The 18,775-nt window shown below is 36.1% G+C and overlaps 1 protein-coding gene across 4 annotated transcripts in view; it reads right to left on the bottom strand.

Annotated features, from left to right (window-relative positions):
- Positions 1–18,775, bottom strand: part of LOC127499295 (spectrin beta chain, non-erythrocytic 4-like) — a 92,073-nt gene that overhangs the window by 33,835 nt on the left and 39,463 nt on the right. For 3 of the 4 annotated variants that reach the window (XM_051869455.1, XM_051869457.1, XM_051869454.1), the window contains exons 17-19: positions 17,819–18,021; positions 14,739–14,829; positions 5,935–6,081 (exon numbers count right to left, since the gene is read on the bottom strand). In XM_051869455.1, coding sequence (XP_051725415.1) covers positions 5,935–6,081; positions 14,739–14,829; positions 17,819–18,021 — 441 coding nt within the window. Of the gene's footprint in view, positions 1–5,934; positions 6,082–7,791; positions 8,959–14,738; positions 14,830–17,818; positions 18,022–18,775 lie in introns of those variants that run through there. The other variant, XM_051869456.1, reaches the window with a different exon arrangement.

Genomic DNA, 18,775 nt, shown 5'->3' with positions numbered 1-18,775 from the left:
TATACAGCTGCCCGTGATTGAGCGATGGACATGAGAAAAGTATTTTTAATGCTTAAAACAGCTTGTAACATGTCAAAGTAAACTTTTTACATGGCAGGTAAAATTAATTTTATATCAAAGCTAATTTATCCAATATTATATATGGTTGGTGAATGCGTGAATCATTTAGAAAGCAGGTAAAGCAAGGTAAACCTGTCCAAACAGGCCAAATTCAGCAGAAAATACGAGCTTAGTACATGAATCCAGGGCGCTCTTATAAATATGTAGCCAGCACAGTTCAGCATATTTCTATTCCTGGTAACTAGTTTAAGGTTATATGACAGAGAAATGGGCCCCAGCATTCAGCTGTCTGCAGGAAATACTAGGTCAAGAAGACAGAGCAGAGAGAAACCTTCACACACACTAATCTCACATACTATCACACACTGTGGCTGTTCAATATCAAATATTTACAATATATTCATGATCATTTCACTGGCAATATCAAATTAATATCAAAGGCCATGTACACACTGCAAGGTTTCAGGAGTGACCGCCACATTTAAATACAGGAGTGAATCCCCTAAATTATAGCTCTGTGTGTGTACGTAAAACAAATCACTCCTGAAATTGAGATGATTGACAGCATGGTAACCATAACAAAGTTCGGGTGTCTTGCGTATTTGGTATCCACTATTTTTGACTAAAGTAATATTCCATTGACCAAAGACTCACTGTGTTCTGCGATTTTAACTCAACCACCGTCTACTGAGGTGTTGTGTTTTTTATGTTTGTAAGGATGCTTCACAGGGCATGCTTGAAGTGTTGTCATTTCCACTTTATTATAAGCATTTTTGGACTTATTATTTGGGTTTGGTTCATAAAGCGATCAAGTTTTATGAATTCATTCCCTCGATTCACTAAATCATGCGCAAGATTTATGAATTTGTTCCCTCGATTCGCTAAATCATCCGCACGATTTACTAATTTGTTCCCTCAATTTGCTAAATCGGGCGCAAGATTTATGAATTCGTTCCCTCGATTCGCTAAATCATCTGCACGATTTACTAATTCGTTACCTCAATTTGCTAAATCAGGACGCAAGATTTATGAATTCTTTCCCTCGATTCGCTAAATCATCTGCACGATTTACTAATTTGTTCCCTCAATTTGCTAAATCGGGAAGCAAGATTTATGAATTTGTTCCCTCGATTCGCTAAATCATGCGCAAGATTTATGAATTCGTTCCCTCGATTCGCTAAATGATCCACACGATTTACTAATTTGTTCCCTCAATTTGCTAAATCGGGCGCAAGATTTATGAATTCGTTCCCTCGATTCGCTAAATCATCTGCACGATTTACTAATTCGTTACCTCAATTTGCTAAATCAGGACGCAAGATTTATGAATTCTTTCCCTCGATTCGCTAAATCATCTGCACGATTTACTAATTTGTTCCCTCAATTTGCTAAATCGGGCGCAAGATTTATGAATACGTTCCCTCGATTCGCTAAATCGTCTGCACGATTTACTAATTCGTTACCTCAATTTGCTAAATCAGGACGCAAGATTTATGAATTCTTTCCCTCGATTCGCTAAATCATCTGCACGATTTACTAATTTGTTACCTCAATTTGCTAAATCAGGACGCAAGATTTATGAATTCTTTCCCTCGATTCGCTAAATAATCTGCACGATTTACTAATTCGTTCCCTCAATTTGCTAAATTGGGACGCAAGATTTATGAATTCGTTCCCTCGATTCGCTAAATCATCCGCATGATTTACTAATTCGTTTCCTCGATTTATAAATTGTGCTCATGGTTTAGCAAATCGAGGGAACAAATTAGTAAATTGTGTGCACGATTTGGCCTACTAGTTTTTTCCTGCATATCATGTGCAGGGCTCCGTAAAATTGTCTCAGATATCAATAGCGACTTTAATTTAGTCTTCAGAAGCAAAAATGGGGTTAGAGTTATGGTAGTAAATTCAAATCCTTTCTGTGAACGTAACGATTATATTCTGTTATGTTCTGTTTCGGCTTAGTTTCATTGGGCCTAATTTATCAATCTAACATAGAAACACGCGAAGAACTCATCTTACAACAGGGTTCACGTGTGATTCATGAAACATTTGTATGCTGCCGTAATGTGAATGATCGTACATTGATAAATGTGGCAGCTGAAAACAATCGTCATTTAAATATCACAGCCCTAAAAATTCACGGTTTAAAAGCCTTGCCCCTAGAGTTTACGACATGGAGAAACGTAACCCGGCCAAGAAGAGGAAGTAATCTCATGAAAGAGAAATTGATCTTACTCCAAAAACACCCGTTAACCTCGTAATTGCAAAAATTAAATAAATTTCTATAAATATTAAATATCGGTAAATAAAATGAAACATTTACAAACATTATAAATACTAAACATAACCTAGGCTATTTTAGTTCCCCTCACTCCACAACAAATCCTTTAAATTTATCGGTAGGCTATTCAGACCAGAACAAGAATGAAAAATAAGTAGCTATTAAATTATAAAACACATTAGGCTATAGTGACATTCAATATAAACAACATACAAATGTCAAGCCAAAATGAATTTATTTAAAGCGAAACTGAAACAGCATTGGGCTCACGTAGGCTACATCTCTCATTCAGCACAAATTTAATTGTTTCCATATTCGTGATCTAACATTTGGTTGCTAAACTATTATTTATTATGTAAACAAGGCTTCACTCATGTTCCAATACTATCCACATAAAACATCATCCTTGAAAATGCGATACACCTTCTGCCGTCTCAGTTTCTGTGAACTTGTTTGTGGAGTGTGTTGTTTATGCTGCTATTTGTGCATGTAAAACTAAACACCTGGAGAAAAAAAATACATTTGTGGTATTTTTAAAGGGTCACAGACACCTATCTATTCTAATTGAATTGAATTTTAATTTGACATTTTAATTAAGGAAAATAATCCTAATGAACAAAATGTTCCACCAGATTTGCTATGCTGCGCGCAAGTTCAACTCAAAAACTTGCGTACACAAGCCGAGAACTGACGTGAGATTTGATCGTAGCCACCGCTCACGTCCATATTGATAAATGGCAAGTTTTGCACAGAAACAACCGTATGGTAGAGCTGCACGATTCTGGATAAAATGAGAATCACGATTTTTTGGTTTCAAAAAGAGATCACGATTCTCCCACGATTCTGAATATACAACCAAACAAAATAACGTAATTTACTAGAGGTTCTGACAAAATATAAATTGCTGACTCTAATTGCTGGAAAATTTTAGATTGAATTATTTAAAAAATGGTTTTGAATGAATTCAATGACTCATTAATAAATACTTGTTTCATTGCTGGATAAATCAGTGTTTTTGAACGAATCTTTTGAATGAACGATTCAATGACAAATACATTTTTTAACAGTCAGTTTTCGCCACCTAGTGGAATTAGATGTAATTGATACAACCGTTATTTGACGTGCCAAGTTCGTTTCAAAAGGTAGTTTGCTCTATTTTGATCGCTATCGTCGACATCGGTGTTCAAATACTAACTTAAAACTTATATCTCAGTACTTCTGTGATAATGTGAACATTTGTAACACAGAAATAACTAATGTGTGATTCAAAACGGCTCTCTCTGGCTCTGGCAGCACGAACACAGATTTGAACGTTTCGGTATGATTTTGTCAAAGGTTTAATAGACGCTGGAGAATCGTTGTCATTAATAAAGTAGGATTGCGTGGATGCTTGAAGAGAGATTGCGATCTTGTTACGATTAATCGTGCAGCTCTACCGTACGGCCAATTTTCTGTCGTACATTCATTTCAGAAATGAGGGACATTGTGTTTTAGTTCTGTTCCTGTTTGCCTGTGTGCCCTGTCATTTGACCTAGTTTCCCAATGTGTTTGATTAATGAGTCCTTTCACCTTTTGTTCAATTAATTAGCTCTTTTGCTCCTCTGTGTATTTACATCCTGTCTTCATTCAGTTCTTTGTTCAGTGTCGTCAACGTTATAGTAATATCTATTTCCCTTGTTGAATCAGTTCAAACTGTCTATTTCAATTAAATCTGATTTAACCGTTTGTACCATGTGTCATGACTCAAAAACATTTACTGAAGTTGCAATGCGGCATTTTTAAAGGGATCATGAACTGCATTATTTATTATTTTATAATGTTTCCTTGGGGTGCAATTATAATGTCAGTATGATTTTTACATCAAAAACTGACTTAATTTAGAAATAAAAGGCTACCCTGATTTTAGCCCTCTGATTTGAACGCTCTGTTTTAAGGGGCGTGTCTGCTGTGAGTCTTCAGTGTAAACGCCCACTGCTGTGATTGGCTGACATCTTTGCATATGAAATAGTATTACATGTGGAATTCTCTTTTAGCATGTTTTTACTATTACAGTTCTCAAGGTTAACTAATCATGTAAAGTGTTGATTATATTTAGATCTATGGCATCATATTTAGATCGTGGCATGAAAGGTTGCAGTGATGAGCATGTAGCTGAGCACATTAATGCAGTGACCTCGTCACTGTAACTCGATTTCTGCACACTAATGAATGCTTTCATCATAACTAACAGTGCAAACACAACGTAAATAAGATTCGTAGTTTCTGTTGGGAGTTTTGGCACGAGTCCAGAACACTCAAGCTGTTTGATTGACAGCTCCAGTGACTGCAAAGGGAGCGTTCTTTGATCAGTTTCTATTTATAATTTAATCACAGTTTAAATAACAGATTATTTTCATCCTACGAAGAGAAACATTGTGAAGTTGACTGTGTAGTCACTGGTTTGATTTACTGACAACAATCAATGATTTAACCAAGAGATTTAACCGTTTGTACTGTATGTGTCATGACTCAAAAATGTTTACTGAAGTTGCCATGGGGCATTTTTAAATATATTAATATATTTTCATCAAAATATGCAGTACGTTAAATTATATAGACAAATATTGCTGTTCATTCATATGTATAATTCCACTGGTTGATTTAATGAGAAAAATGAAAGATTCACAGACACCTTGCTTCAATGTCTGTTTCTGAAAAAAAAAAAAAAAAAAACTGCCTTTTGAGCAATTTCATATTTTGAGCAATATATTGTTCAATTTCATTTTTTTTTTTTTTTTGGTTATGTCACCAAGCCCTATCACACACCCATATCATCTGTTCACTCAGTGTTTCTGATTCATACACATTTATGCAGACTAAAATGAGTAAAGGTGCCTGAATTGTTCCTGGTATCCCACGCTTACCGACACGCACAACCTTATTCAACAATAACAAACAATAAGACTCTTATGCTTTGTTATTGCAGCTGATCACAGAATATAATGATTAATGGATTTGTGAGATGCCCATGATCATTCAAGATGGCCTTGGCAGCTGAAGACAGTCCATTCAATCCACCAACAATGTCAATAAAACAGCGTAACTGACAGATTAAACAACATCAGTCTTTCAATCAGACATCAGTGAACTGCAAGAATCAGGGCTTTTACATCTATCTAAAATGCATTTCAGAAACACTTTCAGTTATAGAAGCTAGCTATATACTATAATATAATATAATATAATATAATATAATATAATATAATAAGCTGAACAATATAGAAAGTGCGTGCGTACCACTAAATATAACACCAAGCGGATTTGCCCTTGCTAAATGCTATGCCATCTCTGCTATTACAGTAATGCTATTACTGGCTCTGTTTCACTTGAGTCCTTCACTAGAATGGAATATGAGTCAACAGAGAAAGACTTTCAGCTGAGTTGTGTTTTCATTTCAAGGTGCCCAATAGCATTTTTCAAGCCAAGCGAAGAAGGGCACTGAGCATTCAAACACTTAATTATCTGACAGAGAAAAGGCTAATATATTAAACAGTATCAACTACTATTAGCAAAGATAGTGAGCACAGCATAACCTTGAGAGCTGAACTTACATTCTCGATCTTGTCCAGCCACTCCTTGTTCTGAGCCAGTTCTGCCATGAAGGTCTGATGTTTCAGCCACTTTTTATGAAGCTTCTGAGTCTCGTCGCGGGAGGTGTCGCGCGCCATTAGCATCTTTTCTGCCACCCAATCACCAATCTATTAAAAACATACAAAACCATAAACACGTGTTAGGAATCACACTCATAACTCACGTCTCCAAAAAATTTATTTAAACAAAAAAACATTACAAATGGATTTCAGACTAACTTACATATACCTTGTCTATAATAAATGTTTTAAATTTAATATTATAATATCAATATATTAACATTTGAAGAAAAATCTAATTCAGTGTGGTATAACCAAAAATGCATATTTGTAAAAAAAAAAAAAAAAAAAAAAAAGAAAAAAAAAGAAAAGGTGTGTGTATATTGAAATGACCTTATTGAAATGCAAACATGTACAGTATGTAATCAGCACACCAAGCTTCCGCCAAATCATATAATTATAATATTACAACACACAGAAAACAACACAAAACATTTAACCCAGTAAACACTGTTAAAATACTTTTACAAAAGACTATGAAAATAATCCTCAAAAAGTTTACCATGCACAAGTGATCCCAAACAACGTATCACTTTATTATACATTCCTGCACAAACCACCAGTGTTGGGGAAAGTTACTTGTAAAAGTAATGCATTATGATATTGCATTACTCCCTAAAAAAGTAACTAATTGCGTTACTTAGTTACTTTTTATGAAAAGTAATGCGTTACAGTACTTTTGCGTTACTTTTTCACACCTGGGCTGGGCTTGCTTGCTTGTTTTTTAATAACAACAAAAAAAGTTAAAAGTCACCAAAAAGTGAAATGAATAAGCATCAGGATGAAGGAAATGCACTTTTACTCCTGTACAGTAGAGGGCGCAACTCAAACAAATCTTTCAGCTGTGCTGCCATTCTGGATTGAAGAAGAATAGGATACAGAAGGAAGTTCAACACTCTTATTTCTAAATCTGATCTAAAGTAATTTTTCCTTATTAGTATGGTTAAATTAGATCATTGAAGGTCAACAGCAAAGACATTGGTTAATAAAGTGAGATTAAATACATAAAGTATATTTGTGTAATTTAATATAGTTAAATATTACAGGTTTGCATAAAATTCTAAGATTGCGTTTAACTGTTTTTATTCATTTTGAGGAATATTGAATGTTTTCGTGCAAGTGCGATGAGTAAATGCATGTTCACATTTAGTGTAAAACTACAATAACCATCATGTTCACACAGCGCTCACTACACCTCTGCGGTTTATTTCTCTCAACATGAGGACAGGAGAGCTGTCAGTCAATAAATGTGAAAAAGTAACTTGTGTTACTTATTTGAAAAAAGTTACAAATTATGCGTTACTTTACTAGTTACGTGAAAATGTAATCTGATTACGTAACTCAAGTTACTTGTAATGCGTTACAAACCACAATATATCATATACCTTTTGTTATATTATATAGTAGTTGACTTCCTAAAGTAAATGTCAAGCAGTGTCCTGCTGTGTGACATGCATTACTTAATCTAAAACTATTTTAAATTTTAATTATTATATTTGTACTTATAATGACTTGCAGGACTATTTAAGTGAACTGCAAAAAGCTGATTATTAAAATAGTGAAAAACAAAATGATCACAAGTCACAGCACCTAAAACATACACTTTACATACAATAACATCAGAAATGTATATACATATTTCATTATGCTATATATAAAAATATAATGTTTTACAATAAAAAAAAATGCTTTGGGAAAAAAAGTTCATGAACATGTTATTTGTGAAGATACATTATTATGTCATGTTATAATTACCACCTGAATCAGGCTGTGGAGAATCTGTCACTCAAGTTCCCAAATCCACATTGTTCACTTTCAGCCCAGGTGAGCAGCAAAACACAACACACACGAGCAGTCCAAAAACTGTGCTGGATGAAATATTCAAGACATGTGCAGAGAAATCAGCGTGCACTATTTTTGGACCATCTGTATTAAATCCAGTGAAAACAAGAAGTGGTTTACATCTTAGTAAAAAACAAAGAAAATCCCAAAAAAGGTACAAGACTTGCAGTCTTGAGCCCGTGCAGAGGCCTGACTGAGTTACAGCGAGGAGAGAAATGAGCCCAGTAGCAGTGATTATTGATGTTACAAACGCTGGCCACGGACACAGAGAGAGAGAGAGAGAGAGAGAGAGAGAGAAAGAGAGAGAGAGAGAGAGTGGGCGTTGGAGAGTGCCAAGAGGGAGGATGTGGGGACCGTTTTTCCCTCCCCTCCTCCGAGCGATCCAGACACACTCTTCACCCCGTTTGTACAGCATCTTGCATCTCAAACAAATCCATATTGTCTTCTTTCAGTCCGCGCTGCCCTCTTTTCTCTCCTCCTCCTGTTTTGTAATATAAGCTTGACTCAATACTGCAGTGCCTCTTCTGCCTGAGCTGAAAGACCCAATTTCTCCCGCTGCAGCATCCACGATGAGAGAAAAGCATGCGGAGAGACAGATAGACGGAAAGCGAGGAAGAGAGACGAGGAGGGAGGGGGAGAGAACCACATAGAGAGAGAAAGAGAGAGAGAGGGAGCCTACGTAGTTCCAAGCGTCACAAGGACAACACTAGGCTCTTTAAGCAGGCAGGGAAGCGAATACGAATGAGTGATTGAAACGGAGGGAAGGGAAACAGAGAAGCAGAGGTCCAAAAATAAGGGAATGAGTGGCAAACGCTCATAATCTGTCAGATCACAACAGTCTTTTAAAAATAAAGGTTGCAAAAGGGGATTTTCGTAGCAATGCCATAGAAGAACCATATTTGGTTACCCAAAGAACCTTTCAGTGAGCAGCTTGTAAAAGAACAATTTTTCTTAGTGTGAAGAACATTTTAATAATCTAAAGAACCTTTTCCACAATAAAGAACCATTTGTGGAATGCAAAGGTTCCATGGATGAATGATAAACATTCTTTATTGGCATTTATGGTTAACATGAAGAACCTTTAACGTTATGGAACTCTTCCATTCATTTTAAAGGATTAGTTCGCTTCAGAATTAAAATTTCCTGATAATTTACTCACCCCCATGTTATCCAAGATGTTTATGTTTTTCTTTAGAAAAGACCCTTATTCCTCGTCTGGGATCGTGTAGAGCTCTTTGAAGCTGCACTGAAACTGTAATTTGGACCTTCAACCCGTTGAACCCCAGTGAAGTCCACTATATGGAGAAAAATCCTGGAATGTTTTTCTCAAAAACCTTAATTTCTTTTCAACTGAAGAAAGAAAGAAAGACATAAACATCTTGGATGACATGGGGGTGAGTAAATTATAAGGAAATTTTAATTCTGAAGTGAACTAATCCTTTAAGAGCTGGTAGATGGCAGTTTAAAATCATTCATACTTTAGGACTAACTGTGCTTTTTAACCTCTCTCTAGTGCCTACTAAACACTACAGTGACCTCTGCCCTCATGAAGCACCCGGCGCTCTCACCCATAAAGACATTTAGGTCAATCATAGTTATTCCTCAAAGAGACCCTGGGGGGAATGAAGCAATAAATCCAAGGAAGAGCGAGTGACCATCCAGGGACACAGGAATTAATTATCCAGTAAACTGATGGTTAACTACACCATCACCACCAACACCAGAGAGTAATTTCAACTACCAAAGACAGTAATGGGATACTTTAGATCAGGAAACATCTCAAAGGAACAGAAAGCAAATCAGAAAAAGTGTCACATAAGCTGTTTATAATAGCATTCAATCGTACGATGATATCCTGTACAGTATGCAATTTTTTGGAGTATATGAAATGCTGAAGGGAAGACATACAGGTGCATCTCAATAAATTAGAATATCATGAAAAAGTTATTTTTTTTCTGTAATTTAATTCAAAAAGTAAAACTTAAATATATTCTAGATTTATTAAACAAAGTAAAATATTTCCAGTCTTTTTTGTTTTCATTTTGATAATTACAGCTTGCTGCTCATCAAAATCAAAAAATCAATATCTCAAATTATAAGAATATTTAATTTCAAGTTCTATTAAATTACCATTCTCAGGGTTATAAATACTGGGTTTAGGTCAGTAATCCCAACAGCAGTCATGGGGAAGTCTGCTGACTTGACAGCTGTCCAGAAGACGATCATCAAGACCCTCTACAATGAGGGTAAGCCACAGAGGGTCACTGCTGAAAGAGCTGGCTGTTCGCAGAGTGCTGTGCCAAAGCATATTCATGGAAAGTTGACTGGAAGGAAAAAGTGTGGTAGGAAAAGGTGTACAAGTGAAAGGAATGACCGCAGGCTTGAGAAGATTGTCAGGCGAAGCCGATTTAAGAACTTAGGAGAGCTTCAAAAGCTGGAGTCAGTGCATCAAGAGCCACCGCACACAGACGTCTTCAGGAAATGGGCTACAACTGTCACATTCCACAAGCCACTTCTGAACCAAAGACAACGTCAGAAGTGTCTTACCTGGGCTAAGGAGAAAAAGAACTGGACTGTTGCTCAGTGGTCCAAAGTCCTCTTTTCAAATGAAAGTAAATTTTGCATTTCATTTGGAAATCAAGGTCCCAGAGTCTGGAGGAAGAGTGGAGAGGCACAGAAACCTTGTTGCTTGAAGTCCAGTGTGAAGTTTCCACAGTCAGTGATGATTTGGGCTGCCATGTCATCTGCTGGTGTTGTTCCACTGTGTTTTCTGAGGTCCACAGTCAACGCAGCCATCTACCAGGAAATTTTAGAGCACTTCATGCTTCCTTCTGCTGACAAGCTTTATGGAGATGCTGATTTCATTTTCCAGCAGGATTTGGCACCTGCCCACACTGCCAAAGGTACCAAAAGCTGGTTCAATGACCATGGTGTTACTGTGCTTGACTGGCCATCAAACTCACCAGACCTGAACCCCATAGAGAATCTATGGGGTATTATCAAGAGGAAAGTACTTTAGTCTGTGTGCATTGAATTTATTTAATACATGAGTTCCACAATTTGAGTTGAATTACTGAAATAAATGAACTTTTCCACGACATTCTAATTTATTGAGATGAACCTGTATTTTTGTAGACCATAACCTGGAATCTAGTTATCATTTTAGCACTTCTGTTTCCATCGTCCTGAAGTCAATGGGTTTTTTAAAAGGGTTTTTGGTTAAAGGCCTGAAATAAGGTCTGTGTGACAATACCAGTATCACCGGGATGGGGGGAGGGGGTGTTCCCTCTTTTGCACCTCGTTTTTAAATCGCTAATTCAAAAGCGAAATGCACCCCGAATTGGCGGTAATTTTAAAGCGAAAGTAAAATGTGCAAGGCCGCACGGGCATTTATAATGGTGCGGAGCAGAGCGAGCATTTTCAATTAATTATGTGCTGAGCTTCCATAGGAATAAACTGAAAACTCTCCGCGGCAGTAGACACACACTGTTATGAATGGCCGTGCGGCCGTGCGCATTTTACGTTCGCTTTCAAATTAGTGCCAATTCAGGGCGGCAATTGCTTGAATGGTGGGTTCATTATTATTCTTAATGAAAAACAACATCTAGAAAAACACAACTAATCCTCTGCAGGTTCCCTATTAGCACTGGGTTTAAATCCAAAATACTGCAAACATCCAAAAACCTTCCGCCATCGTCTTGTCAGTCAGCTCCTCACTCTCGTGATAAATGAGATCTGACTCCTGCTGCTGATGTGCTGCGACTCTCGACACGTTCAGTTTTTAAATGCAGTGTCTGTTTTCTAACTGAACTAAATGATTTTTATTACTATATAAAATCAAAACGACGGTGGGGGGCGGTGCCGCAGTGGGCAAGTGATGTAACCGGCTGAACACCGGTAACATCGTCAACACCGACTATCACAGCAAGCCTAACACACACTGCATACACATATGGCATAATTACTGCACAGCATACATACATACTGAACACTTTCCATTCTGAACACACACTGTTATTATGAAGAAGACACAATATGGCATTGCATACTGTATGCTGGATGTATTTCCACAGTGCATAAGAGGAACTGATCCAATGCACTCTGATCATGCTGTTCTCAGTCTCCACACGTGTTTGACAGCTCTTAGTGAAGGCAGAGATCCGTCCTCAGCCCTGCAGTGAACACAAACACACACACACACACACACACACACACACACACATTCACCCACACACTGCTGAAGTTCTCTCCCTCTCAACTGAATGAGTGATGAGGAGACCTGCTAAATAATTGAACGTGAGAAAGGAAGAACAAGCACAGCCCAAATAAACCTTCAGGTTTGAGCCACACCGGGAGCCTCCTACTGTATAACTGCTTTCACACAGCATTTACCCACAATTCTCAGCTATTCAGAATCATTCCAAAACACAAACAAGATGCCACACGTTAGGGCTGTGCGATTAATTGAATTTTTGTTTCTGGCTTCCAATAATTATAAAAACATAGTTATTGTGCCGCATTCCATTCCTAAACTAACCCTAATGGTGAAATACACACAAAAATATGTCGAAATGATGGGTATTCATGTAAACACACTCAGTTATGTCTTAAGTGAACGTAAACATTTGGGAAAGAAATCGGATGCGTGTTAGTATATTAGATCTGTCTAGGGTGTCTTCACACTTGAGTTCTCTTTAAAAGAACTGAATTCAGACCCCTTGAAGTGGACCAAGACGTGAACCAAGAGGAAAAACATCAAGTTCTCTTTACGTTCACACTATCCCGGTCCCTGAAAGAGGACTCAGATCAGATCAGGTCCACTTAATGGGGTAGTAATGGGGTCTCAGACCTCTTTGTGTTCATACTTTTGCTTTTTGGATCTAGCCCAATTCAGTGGTTGATGGCTGACTCTATACCATCCAAAATTTTATCCTATTCAGTTACATTGTATGTCTCACTGTAACCAAGATGTGTATTTTTAAAGTAAAAAAAAAATTTAATAATTTATTTAATATTGTTTCTTTTATTTTGTAAAACAACATATGACATAAGTACATTTTGTCATTTTATACTTCTGTTGTCTTTAAAATATGATCAATGTACCGACAAGCATTTATTGTATATAAACTAAAATATTATGTAAAACTTTAATGTCATTTATATTGAAACTTGCATGTCATGATATACATATAAAATTATGTGTAATTAATTATATTTGTAATGAAGTTACACTTTTAAATTAATTTATATAATAATTTTAAATGTAATATGAAACAATACAGTTAAAATAATACTTAAATAAGTACTTTACATGTGCTTTAGTATGTTAGTCAACACATCAAATAAATGTGTACTTTAATCATGAAAAAAGTTGATTAAAACAATGTTTTAAAATGTACTTTAAAGTAAAACATTTAATTTGACATTATTACAAAGTGTGTTAAAAGTGTACTTAAAGCTGAAGTCCGTAAGGTTTGCCTCTTTGTCGCCTTCTCTGTTTGAAACATGCAATTGTAGTTATTATTCAAAATGATAAGTTTAGTTATTCCAGCTGCTGTGAGAAAAGGCTATACAGTTGCAAGAAAAAGTATGCGAACCACTTGCAGAATCTGGGAAAATGTGAATAATTTTAACAAAATAAAGGAGACAATACAAAATGCATGTTATTTTTTATTTTATTTTATTTAGTACTGTCCTGAGTAAGATATTTTACATAAAAAATAGCTGAATTTATTAAAATAACCCCATTCATAAGTATGTGAATTATATGTAAACATCTTTTATGTAAAATATCTTACTCAGGAGAGTAAGATTTTGTATTATCTCCTTTATTTTGTTAAAATTATTCACATTTTCACAGATTCTGCAAGTGGTTCACATACTTTTTCTTGCAATTATAAATGATCCGTCACCTGCAGCATCCTCACATGATATAGTCTACCTGCTGGGACTTATTCTTTATGTAAAAAGACGTGATGTAATGACGCAAAGACGAACGATGGCATGCTCAAATTTCCTGCGGAAATCCACCAGTACCACCTGAATTAGAAAACATTATTACAAGCTTACCGTTGTGAATCGGGCTGAGGTAAGGAGATAGTTTTGAACACTGGCTGGTTATGTACTTGTTCAAAAATGAATTTTGGATAATTCTGGATAACTTTTATCCAAAAAAAAATTATGGACTGCAGCTTTAACTGTGTTAAGAAACAGTCATTAAAGTCTAGTCTCTTTAATAAGTACACTTAAGTGGCATTTTTTTTATTAATATTATATTATCTGCAAGTACAGCTTTTTAATATTCTTTTCAGATTTAAAACACACTCCAAGCGCGCATTCAATAGAATTAAGCGCACTTCGTTCTCACAAGGGTCAGCAAAGTTTCAACAATTTGTCCACGCTGAAGTCTGTGTCAATCACAGTCAATCAAACATATCTGATGTTTAATATGCAAACATACTGAGCAGGATTTTGGACCAATGAAATTTCACTGTGGGCGGGATTACACAGAATGACGCCACTGTAATTAAAACCAAGTGAAAGTTAAAATGTCCTTACTATCTTGACCAGTTAGAAAAAAAAAAAAAACACAAAACATATCACTATCACATCGCATTTGGTTAGGACACTCTGTAAGAGCATTATATTTTTGTTATGCTACTTGCAAGAAATACTTTCTTTCTTTCAGAAACCTGCACTGTGGCGCATCCACACTTGACTGTGCAAACTGATCATTTACTTAGAGAGGCAAACATCTTTTGATTCAAAAATCATCTCTCACACAAGCTTCACACATTTTCCAAAAGCAAAGACAAAGTATGAGACAGATTTTATTGTTTGTGCTCAGTTGGCACTCATCCTACCTCATGGCAGTCTTGTAGAAACCTCTGGAGCTCCCACTGGTCATTGAGTTTATGAAGCCACTGCTTAGCGTGATCACGGTTCTGGTTCCCTCTGTGAGTGGCACAGAAATACAGAAACGATCAGAAACTCTTTTATTATTTGTGCTAAAAGAATAATAAACTATTATCAATCAATTGTAACAGTGTTTTATAGCGGAGTCTCTGTTTGAAACAGAAGGTAGACTGTGCCGTAACAGATTCCATTTACAAATGCGCTTCGAAATCCAATTTCACGCTCCTCACCGAGACTGCATTCAGATCAGTGACTGTGGATTCTCAGCGAGTTTCTTTGTTATGCCTCTATGGAAAAACATTTTGAATTCAATGCTGTCTATAGGAGCAGCTGCCTGGTCAATAACAGTGAAATGGAGGGCAGATACAGACGTCAGGTGGTGGGTCGTCTTAGAAGAACAACAGCACTGCTTTTACAATGACATGCTAAGTGATAACAGAATAGAGGTTTTGACATAAAGAAGAGTGAAAAACAGTTGAACACAATACAACAACTAGGTCATTTTCAAGAAATGGTGCCATTTCTGAATCATTTATGTCTCTATGACATACTACGGATTAGGGCTGGGCGATATGGCAGAAAAAATTATCACGATAACATTTTTTCATATCAGTCGATATCAATAATTATCACGATTAATGTGAAATCTTTATTTCTTTCAAGATTAAAGGCAGATTTTTGCTCCTGAGTGAAAGATGTAGAAACCAGAGAGTTAAAGGGTTAGTTCACCCCCCCAAAAAAGTTCTGTCATTAATTACTCACCCTCATGTCGTTCCAAACCTGTAAGACTTTCGTTCATCTTTGGAACACAAATGAAGATCTTTTTAATGAAATCTGAGAGCTTTCTGTCCCTCCATTGACAGCTACACAACTTTGACGCTTCAAAAAGTTCATAAAGAGATCTTAAAACTAATCCATATAATTTGAGTGGTTTAGTCCAAATTTTCTGAAGAGACACGATCGCTTTATATGATGAACAGATTTAATTTAGGCTTTTATTCTCTTTATGAACTTGTTGAAGCGTCAAAGTGCGTCAGCTATCAATGGAGGGACAGAAAGCTCTCAGATTTCTGCAGAAAGATCTTTATTTGTGTTCCGAAGATGAACGAAAGTCTTATGGGTGTGGAACGACATGAGGGTGAGTAAATAATGACAGAATCTTTCATTTTTGGGTGAACTAACCCTTTAATTGTGGTTTTATCATTAGAACAAGACAAGCACTTTACAAATTAATATTACATGTTTTGTCTCTTAGAAATGCACATTCTGCAGTAGTTTGAGTTGGGATATAGATGTAAATTTATGTTCATTAACAAAAACAGTAAATTTCTGTAAAAAAAGAGTAAAATTTTATAGGGTAAAATTAGGTCTTCCACAGTATTTGGATCATGTTAACGACAGGTAAAATCACACATTGTATCTCACTACTATGGTAAAAAGTAAAAACTATATTGTTTCTATGGTATTTGCTATGAAAAACAGTAGTCTAAAGACATTTAGTATAATACAAATGCACAAAAACTGCTATAGCTTAATAACAAAAGATTATATTCCATTACCCCTTTAATACATTTAATGTCTACATTAATATAATAAAATTCGATATGAATATCCCACATTTCTGCCACAATACCATGGTTACAGTTTGTCTTATTAGAGTAAATCCATGGTAAATGTTGGTGATTTGTGGATTGAAAAGCCTTTTAACTGTATTGTTGTGGCTCAGTGTTTCTCCTGTTTTCCGCGTGAGAATGTCACTGCTGTTTCAACTGGCTTTAAACTAGTTTAAATTCCAACAAGGCATTTGATTTGTGGTTTGTATGGGAGAACTCTGCACCAAACTCGAACACTTTTCACTGGATCTCACAGCGTTTTTTACTGGTCATGTGATCGAGACAGTCAGCAAGTAAACGTATTCACTCTAAGCTCACGCTGCGGTGTGTTTTTGGCCGAGCTAATAAATGGTCCGTTTGGCACGGTTCAAACAAGCATTTTGCCGCGTTTGCCGTTTAATGTTAATGTTTCTCATATGCAACAGAAATGGCAGTGCTTATCAGGAAAATTGGTATTGGCACCAGTGCGACGGCCTGCAACATGCATGTGCAGCATTATTTGCATAGTGCATAAACATTATATTGCATTATAACACTTATCGAACTTTTGTTCTAATTTTATTGAGGGAAATATATTGCGATAATTATTGTTCTCGTTTTATCATCCAGCCCTACTACGGATATAATTAACAGTATACTAAGTTTAGTCATCTTATTTGATAAAGTCACAAAACAATGTTTTTATATGTGATGCAAAAGAAAAATAATTTTTTTCATCTGAAAATTCACCAATTTTTCTACTCATCACCATTTAATTTTAATAAAAAAAAAATGTAAAATGTAGATTAGATTGGATAAACAAACAAAAATGACATAATTACCTAAATAAACTTTAAAAGAATATATACTTAAATGCAAACCGAATGTCATGTTTTCGGACACTTTTAATTTGACAATATTACAAAGTGCACTTTTGAAAAGTGTGCTTAAGTGTGTTAAGAAACTGTATATGAAGTGTACTCCTTTTAAGTGCACGTTTGTGGCCTTTTATTTCATTGATGTTATATTATCTGCAAGTACAGCTTTTTAAAAATATACTTATAAGGACAGTTTAATCCCAAAACATTTAAATTATTTGTAAATACATATCTTTTAAAATAGAAATGTCATGGATTAGTAATACATATTATGATTATACTTGTTAACTAATAACTATTGTAAAGCTGTAACCACAGAATCAGGATTGGGAGAATCGGCCATTGAAAAACACATATTTATTGACCACTAATTCTAATATTGGACGTTACTGGACTTGACCAGACATGGGAAAATATGATTTCTTAAATAAAGCAGTAATGTTTTAAAATGAAATAATTAACAAAAATCCTGGATGTTTCAGGCACAAATGGCACTGTTTCCTGAGAATGATCCAGCTCTACAGGGTTTAAATATCATTATAGGGGTTTAGTTTTGACCTGTTAGCGAGTAGATCCACTCTCTCTCTGATGCGCTCTGAATAGATGTTGTTCTGACTGATGAGGCTCTCTCCTGCCTCTATGACGGCTTTAATGCGGTGCAGGTTGAGCTCCATGGTGGTGGTAAAGTCCTTGTGCTTTTTGATGGCTGCCTCCACGGTCTCCACGGTGGTGGGGAGCTCCACATGGGCCAACGCTGACTCCTGTGGAGAGGAGAGAAGGAAAGGGTGGATATACAAAAAGCATCTAAAATGAGGCCAGATCAATTACACTAAAAGCAAATCCATAATCATAGCAAATGGCAAGCCGTTGGTGGTACTGCAATAATAAACACTTTGAAACAATATCAATGCTCCCATATCCTTCTGTAGATATGTTTTCATCCAAAGCTGTGAATTTATGCGCAAAATTGGAATATTGTCTACGTCACGCAAGACCTTTCCAACGTGATTATGTAATGCATGGCGCAGTGCAAGACGAGCAATTGTGGATAAAAGTATATAATTTTTATTTAAAAAAAAAAAAAGAACTTTCGTTTCACTAGATAAGACCCTTATTCCTCGTCTGGGATCGTGTAGAGCCCTTTGAAGCTGCACTGAAACTGCAATTTGAACCCCAGTGAGGTCCACTATATTGAGAAAAATCCTGGAATGTTTTCCTCAAAAACTTTAATTTCTTTTCTGAAGAAAGAAAGACATAAACATCTTGGATGACATGGGGGTGAGTAAATCATCAGGAAATTTTAATTCTGAAGTGAACTAGTCCTTTAAAACCATAAATGCCAACTGTTTAGTTGTCCTTACAGTGTTCTCGTGTAGAAAAGTGAAGCTCAAACATTCTTAAGGAAAAGAAAAGAGGCTAATGAATGCCACTGCCATGTGTGTTCAACGCAAACCAGTTCTTGCTCGATGACATGTATTAAAGTGTGGATTCAGATGGCTCTTATTCTGTGCCCGC

The sequence above is a fragment of the Ctenopharyngodon idella genome, chromosome 18, assembly GCF_019924925.1.
Source record: "Ctenopharyngodon idella isolate HZGC_01 chromosome 18, HZGC01, whole genome shotgun sequence".
NCBI lineage: Eukaryota > Metazoa > Chordata > Actinopteri > Cypriniformes > Xenocyprididae > Ctenopharyngodon > Ctenopharyngodon idella.
This window is presented reverse-complemented; position numbering and strand designations above follow the sequence as displayed.